The following is a 7,941-nucleotide window of genomic DNA, read 5'->3' on the forward strand; positions in this document are numbered from 1 at the left end:
GTACTATCAAAGCGACCGTGCTAGAACCACGGAACTCGGGAGTGCCTAACACCTTCTCCCGGGTTAACAGAATTCCTTACCCGGATTTCTGGTTCGCAGATTGTATACAGAGTCATTCTTTTCCTCGATTCGGGATTAAAACCGGTGACTTGGGACACCATAAATATCCCAAGTGGCGACTCTGAATTTTTGATAAAATGAATCCCGTTTCGATTGTCACTTCAAGTTGGAAATAACTCCCTTTACTTATACCCTCTTTCGGGGGTGTAGTAGGAAAAAGGAGGTGTGGCACTACAGAGTTGCCGACAGGAGAGGACACATGAACAGGAGGAACTCGAAATGGCTGGAGGATGGTATGAACTCTCTGGCGTAGCACTGGAATAGGAACCAGAAGAACCCTGGGGACCTAAATGTCCACTGGAAGAACCCTGAATAGCTGGCGGACGGTAGGAACTCTCTAGGATGGCGCTGAAATAGGGGCGCGCTAGAGCACCTCGAGGAGGTGGTGGTGCTGAATATGGGGGGCCTACTAGGCTGGCCCCTCCCAAACTGACCTCTGCCCTTAGCCGGGGCACCTCTGAACTCTCCGTAGAATCGGGCCCTCTTGTCTTGCTACGCCTGATCTCTACCTCTCAGATGGTAGCCCTTAATCCTCCGAGCAATCTCCACCACTAGCTGATAAGGAGTCCCTATCTCCACCTCTCGGGCCATGTTAGCTCTAATGCCAGAATGCAACCCTGCAACAAACCTCTGCACCCTCTATGGATCAGTTGGAACTATCATCAGTGCATGGCGAGATAACTCCAAAAACATCGCCTCATAGTCGGTCACGGACATCTGTCCCCGCTCCAGCTGCTCAAACCGGTACCGTAGCCCTTCCCTCTCAGGGGGTGGAATATACCTGTCCAGGAATAACTGTGTGAACTGACCCCAAGTGAGAGGAGGAGAACCTGCTGGTCTGCCAAGAACATACGACTGCCACCACCTGCGAGCCCTGCTCTCCAGCTGGAAAGTAGTGAAGTCGACCCCATGCGACTCCAATATCCTCATGTTGTGCAGTCTGTCCCTGCACCTATCAATGAAGTCCTAGGCATCCTCATGACGCTCACCCCCAAAGATAGGAGGGTGAAGTCTAGTCCATCTATCTAACAACTTCTGCGGGTCACCATCCGCAACTGGTCTGGGCTCGGGCACCACTGCAGCAACTGGTAGAGCCCCATCCGCGGGTAGTGCACCCGGAGTCTGATACACTGCAGCTGCATGTCCAGGAGCCTGAGCAGTAGGGGTCTGTGCTCCCCCTCCTGCCTGTGATATAGCTGGATCCGCTGGAAATAACCCAACCCGAGTCATGGCGTCCATGAGCCGCAGCACACAGCCCATGACCTCCTGAAATCCCGGTGATGTCATGAAGTCCGCCGGGGTAGGCTCAGTAGCAGGCACCTCGCCCTGCTCCTCAATGATGGGATCTTTCACAGGTTCCGCCGGTGGTGCTACTGCAATAGCTCTAGGACGCCCTCGTCCCCTACCTCGGGCCAGTGCCCTCCCCCGGCCTCTGCCTCGGCCTCTAGCAACAGGGGGAGCAGCTCCTCCCGGGTCTGGAACAGCTGCTGTGCGCGTCCTCACCATCTGTGAGAGAATAAAAGAGGGGAAACTTAGTGTACTAACCACTGCACGATAGGCAATGAAGAAAGAGTAGTTTCCTAACACCCTATAGACTCTCGAAGATAAATACAGACGTCTCCGTACCGATCCGCGCCCATGACTTGTGAGATCTACGTGAACCTAGTGCTCTGATACCATGTTGTCACGACCCAATTTCACCTCAGGTCGTGATGGCGCCCAACACCTTTGTCAGGCAAGCCAACGCGAAAATATTAATAAGTTCTAGTTTTACTTTTTACAAAACAGTTACCAGAATCTCTAGGTTTGAATTAAAAACAAACGATAATTAACATCGTACCATAATAGTTATACAATCCCAACACAAAATAGTCTACTAATGTGTGTGCCAAGACCTGGTGTCACAAGTATGTGGGCATCTAGTAGAATATATAAAAGAATAAATCTATCCTACTGTCTGAAATAGAATAGACAGCCAAAAGTAAAGAAAGACTTCATCGGGCTGCTGAACGGCGTAGGAAGGGAGCAGCTCACCGTGGAATCTCGGGCCGGATCAAGAGTATGCACCAGCCTGGTAACCAGATGTACCTGCCTCAGATCCTGTACAGTTAAGTACAGAAATGTAGTATGAGTACATAAACAATATGTACCCAGTAAGTATCTTGTCTAATCTCGAAGAAGTAGAGACGAGAGGTCGACTTGACACTTACTAGGGTCAAATAATATGAGAAAGCGTTATACTAAGCATGGATAGCACATATAATTAACAACTTATAGCAAGAAGTAACAGGTCCTTTCCTAGATAATATCACAGTTAGCCATTTACATTTCAGGGCATATAAACAAGTTCAGTCCACAGTAATATACCGAGCAAGAAGCATACGCAAGTAGTGCCGAGGTCGTAAGGCCCGATCCAACATAAAAGTATAGTGTGCACTACCGGAGGGTCGAACGGCACGAACCATAGATGCATCTAATATCCCGCTCGCGAATCATACATGTGACGCGGTCAAATGTAATTAAGAACAACAAACATGCAGACAAGAATATATTAGGGGAGCAATTACCCACAGATATGTCAACTCCTCTTTAAAAGATCAAGAAAATGACGTTTCTCGTATTAATTTTTATTTACCACATTCAACATTGTTTAAGCAATCCAAATTAACCATAAAGTCACAAGAATATCACATAAAGCATGCTTTTGGGTCCTAGACTACCCGGACTTAAGCATAATAGTGGCTACGCGCGGACTCCCGTCACCTAGTGCGTACGTAGCCCCTGCATTTAGTGGCAAATTATTCAATTATTATACTTATGAGGACAATTCCCTCTTACATGGTTAGATAGGAGACTCACCTCGCTCCAAAGCGTACTTCCAATATCAAGAACGTGCTCAAACCCTCAATTTGGAGCCGAACGATCCAAAACTAATTAAACAAGGTAGGAACTAGTCAATACAAGCTCAAGAATTTGCTTTTTAATTACTAAAGTAATTTTCCAACCTTAATCATAAGTTTCCTAAATCTGACCCCGGGCCTACGTGTCCGGATTCCGAAAAAATTTTCGAAGAAAGTTGTTCTCTATAATCTAAGGATCAATAATATATGATTTCTACTTCATTCCATAACAAATTTCGTGGTAAAATCTAAGTTTTATCAACACCCTAGGTTTTGCTCTAATCCCATGATTTTTCACAAATTTTTGTGTGTTAATCTACCCAAAACCCAAGTATTAAACTCACATTAAGTAGAAATAACTTACCTCACAATGCTATATTGAAATCCCCTCTTTGAAAGCTCCCAAATCGCCCAAGTGTAGAGATAAAATGAAATAAATGGCCTAAGTCCCATTTTTAAAAGCAGTGTCCAGGCCTCTGATGTCGCATTTGCGACATCAGGTTCGCAAATGCGAACTCGCAATTGCGACAAAAGCTTCGCAATTGCGAACTGGCCCCCCTCCTGCTTTGATCGCAAATGCGATCCTGGGATCGCAAATGCGGACCTTGTAGGATTCGCAATTGCAAAGAAATTGTCGCAAATGCGACGTCTGACCACCGCCTGCCTTCATCGCAATTGCGATGGTTTCCTTGCAAATGCGAGGTCCGCAATTGCGAACAATCCCTCGCATTTGCGAGACCTGCAACCTCTCACAGAAACACCAAAAAACTGGGGTGTTTCACACCCCCAACCCATGCCCGAAACTCACCCGAGCCCTCGGGGCTCCACTCCGAACACCCACACAAGTCCAACAACCTTGTACAAACTTGCTCGAGCGATCAAATCGCCGAAATAACATCTAAAACTACGAATTGAACTCCAAAACGCATGAAATCCTTAAGAGCACTAAAAGTCCTATTTTTACAACCGGACGCCCGAATCACGTCAAATCAGTCCCGTTTCTCACCAAACTTCACAGACAAGACTTAAATATTATATTGGACCTGTACCGGGCTCCGGAACCAACATACGGGCCCGATACCATCATAATCCAACATTATTAAATTCTTTAAATCCTTGAAAATTTTAGTTTACCAATTTTTAACAAAAATTCATTACTCGGGCTAGGGACCTCGAAATTCGATTCCGGGCATACGCCCAGATCCCATATTTTCCTATGGACCCTCTGGGACCGTCAAAATGCCAGTCCGGGTCCGTTTACTAAAAATGTTGAACAAAGTCAAACTTAGCCTTTTTAAGAAATCTTAGGGAATCAAGTGTGCCTATTTCAACCCATACTCTTCCAAATCCCGAACCAACCATGCCCACATGTCGTAAATTAGTTAAAGCAAGCGCATGAAGTCTTATTTAGGGGAACGGGGTTCTAAAAAGTGAAACGACCAGTCGGGTCGTTACGACTTACTGTGAGAGAGGTACAAGAAGATGTGCATAGGCATGGGTGACTTAAGCGTATACGGGGCCTAAGGGAAAAGTTTAATATGGGGCCTTATTTTTCATTGTTTGTCAAAAATTTGTCAAGAGCTCCTTTTTGAGATTTTATTAAATTTTTAACTTTTCTTTTCTTTTGTATTTTTGAATAACCAAATGCATATTTTCTTGTTGACATATTTATATTCTAAAAAAAATTAAACAATATGTACAGAGTAAAATTAATAAAATAATAATAAATAAATAAAAATAATACTAGAAAGTTAGAATGATATTAACCAATGACTGACTCATTCAAGAAGTTTGAAGACTTTGATTCCAAGATATCTAGTTGTCGGATTGTTGGAATCTTGGAGAAAGAAAGAAATCCAGTAGAAAGAATTAAGAATATGAGCATGAATCATGAATAAAGAGGAAGGAAGAAGATATATCTTCTGGAATATGAAGAATGAATAGATACTAGCACTAGAATTGAAACGTTGGCTAGGAATTACTTGGAAAAATAAAAAGTAGAGTTGTCTAATCAAATCAAAGTGACAACTATTTTCCTACCTATTTTAAACTCTAGTTTATTAATATATCTAAAGTTTTTGTCTCTTTTTATATGAAAAGTACAAAAGTAATATATAAGATAAATTGAGATATAAGATATTACATTGCAATGAAGTGACAGCAGAACCATTAGGTCTCCGTTTCAAATCCCATTAGCCTAAGTGTGTGGATGAATAAAAGAGTTTCCTTTTTGATTACGCAAATGAAGATTGTTTTATATTATTGAAAGTTTCTAAACATTCAATTGCATTCAGAAAAATGTATTATTTCCTCATTGTTTGCCATGTGTAATTGCTTATATCTGTTATGTTTTGGCATAAGGTAGAACCAAACCAGGAGTTCTATGGTTTGGTATGTGAAGGAGCCAATGTGCTTCCAGCAAGGTTTATAGAAGATTCTTTTCTAGATGGATGTTTCCCCAAGCTTCCTCTGTTACGGGCACAAGCATGCAAATGAAGCTCGATCTTATTGGTTGGAGTGGAAGTGTGGAACTGAGGCGTCAAAGGTATCACCGCCTGCCTCTGCCAATACCCATGAATCTGGTCTGCTAATGAAAGATTGTCCTGCTGATAGCAATGCTCAAGGAAATCGACATGCTGATAGTAACTTGCCTAGTTTACCCTTGAGGCAACAGTGGAAATCTCTTCCTGGAGCAATTAATCAGAGTCCTGTAACGATGCAAGTGAAGGATTCGAATATAATGCTAAAAAATCTGTCACAAGGTCTGAATAACATTTCTCGATACGAATTTCATCTCGTATCAATTTCTTTAAAAATTTGCCTTTTTTCCTTTTTATGGATTTGGTTTTGGGGCTTTGGGAATCTGGTAAGACAAACTTTTTATAACTTATATGCAATATGTTATATCAAAATAAGAGAAGAAAAAGAAACTATGCTTATTGTAAGATTCCTCTTAGGCTGATGAAGATTCTCCATATTTGTACCGTAAAAAGATGGCTAATTGTCTCTGCCTTCTCTCCACATAAGTAACATCTAGAACACAGGTGGAATCCTCTTTTAATTAAGTTGTCTTGTGTTAGTACTGCTTCTTTTGCCAGTAACCATGTAAAGCAAGCAACCTTTACCTTGGTGCATATTATGAACAAACTCTTTTGATTTATCAAAATAAGAAAAGAAAAAGAAACTATGCTTATTCAGGTATTATGTTTTCACCTCTGACCACATTCTTCCTTTTTAGGCTCGCTCAGTCCACAATTCTGTTATGGAGCTACGCAATATTTGCAATCATCCGTATCTTAGCGAGCTTCATGTGGAGGAGGTATGGCTCTCCCTCTTCTATTAGCATCTTTATGATCTTGAAATTGATGTGAAGTGCAGGTATAACTGGAAAATATCATGCATGTGCTTCTGCTACTGCTTTTGATTTGAGAACATATATTTTGAGCTCGTTTTTTATCTTCCGAAGTTGTTGAAAGGTGGGGAGTTGTCCCTTTTGGTTATCTGATCATTTTGTTTTATATGTCAGATTCACGAGTTAATTCCTAAGCATTATCTGCCTAACATTGTGAGGATTTGTGCGAAGCTTGAAATGTTGGACAGACTACTGCCGAAACTTAAGGCAACAGATCATCGGGTACAAAATTGCATGTTTGCATTAGGCAACTTCTGGGCCTGTCCATTCCTTGTGCTTCCTCTGTGGAAAGTACCAGTGCAACTATCTTAGAGAGTGCTACTGCTGTTGCTCCTAGCCATCAGTCAATTGTTCCTTCTGTTGCTTCTCTGTCTGGTCCTCCTTGTCCTCCTACAAGTGAGCAGGGTAGGGGATGAGGTAGAGGGCGAGGTCGAGGTCGAGGGCGAGGTCGGAAGGTTGAAAATGGAGGAGAAGCTCCAGGGCGTAGAGGGAAACGACAGAGTGTTACAACAGAGGTGTTTCTCTCCCCTCCAACTCAAGCAATAAGTGAGCCTGTCTCGGCAGCACAAGGTGTGAATGTTTTGAGCTCTTCAAGTCACCATATGCCTCCAACACCTCCCTCAATGGGAAAGCCTGATCTGGTGTCACAGGTAGTGGCAGGTTTGGGTTCAAAAGAACTTGGTCATGCTCCTGCATCCGTGAGAGATGCTAATAAGGAACTGAATTTCAGTTTCTATGATGCCTCTTGCATCATCTTCCACTAGCAAGGAAGTAATCTCTGTTTCGACTGTTCCTCTTATTCCATCATCTACTTCCAGCCAGGACCCTAGTTCAATTTCACCTGCAGTCCATTCATCCTCAAAAAACCATTCAGAAGACCATCTTTCCTTCTCTGCTGCCCAGACTGAAGCTACTCAGCAAGCTAATGCAATTTCAGTTGTGCCTCATACTTCACCTTCGGCTGGCACGGAACCAAGTTCTGCGTCACCTATCCCTCTTCTTTAGTTAACTTCCAACGACTTACCTGCTCCTGTTCCTGCATCATCTTCTGCATGCATGGAACTAAGTTCAGTTTGCCCTGTTCCTGCTGTTGCATCCTCCTGTTCCAGCATGGGTCCAACTTCATCAGCACCTGCTCCTCTTCTTTTAGCATCTAATGCAACAGGCAAATTAGATTCTGGATCAGATAAGGGGACATTTTCTTGCTCTTCTGCTATTTCAGGTCATGATGATTCTTTATGTGATTCTTCTATCTTGAAGAATATTGGTCAAGGAGATTCTGGTGTAGGAACTGGTCATACTTCTGATGCAGTGCCACCATTGCCTGCAATTTCGTCGGTTTCCAGTATAGCACTCCTCCCACTGCACCTAAGCCAGGTAGAGGACGAGGATGCAAGCCTCAAACTGGAAGTGAGCCACCACGGCGCAGGGGGAAGAGACAGGATTTGATCACCACAACTGTTACTGAGGGGTTAGGTGCTCAGGATCCAAGATCAATTGAACCCCCAC

The 7,941-nt window shown here is 43.3% G+C and overlaps 1 protein-coding gene across 2 annotated transcripts; it reads left to right on the forward strand.

The window, feature by feature from the left end:
• The first annotated feature begins 5,181 nt into the window (after positions 1-5,181).
• Positions 5,182-7,614, forward strand: LOC109236848. Of its 2 annotated transcripts, none has more exons than XR_002069558.1 (3): positions 5,182-5,782; positions 6,259-6,339; positions 6,547-7,614. XR_002069558.1 is itself a non-coding variant. In XM_019403078.1 (3 exons), exons 1-3 carry the CDS (start codon positions 5,467-5,469, stop codon positions 6,742-6,744), a joined length of 585 nt encoding a protein of 194 aa, XP_019258623.1. In that variant the 5' UTR covers positions 5,182-5,466; the 3' UTR covers positions 6,745-7,614. The 2 variants fall into 2 exon arrangements, 1 of the variants encoding a protein (XP_019258623.1); XM_019403078.1 differs by having other exon boundaries at positions 6,269-6,339.
• The last annotated feature ends 327 nt before the right edge of the window (positions 7,615-7,941 follow it).

The sequence above is a fragment of the Nicotiana attenuata genome, unplaced genomic scaffold, assembly GCF_001879085.1.
Source record: "Nicotiana attenuata strain UT unplaced genomic scaffold, NIATTr2, whole genome shotgun sequence".
NCBI classification, from domain to species: Eukaryota; Viridiplantae; Streptophyta; class Magnoliopsida; order Solanales; family Solanaceae; genus Nicotiana; species Nicotiana attenuata.

Excerpts from the sequence above, each read along its gene's own strand:
- LOC109236848 (XM_019403078.1), top strand. The coding sequence starts at position 5,467 with ATGGATGTTTCCCCAAGCTTCCTCTGTTACGGGCACAAGCATGCAAAT. Across the intron at positions 5,783-6,268 it reads GCTAAAAAATCTGTCACAAG|TCCACAATTCTGTTATGGAG; the intron begins GTCTGAATAACA and ends AGGCTCGCTCAG. Across the intron at positions 6,340-6,546 it reads GCGAGCTTCATGTGGAGGAG|ATTCACGAGTTAATTCCTAA; the intron begins GTATGGCTCTCC and ends TTTATATGTCAG.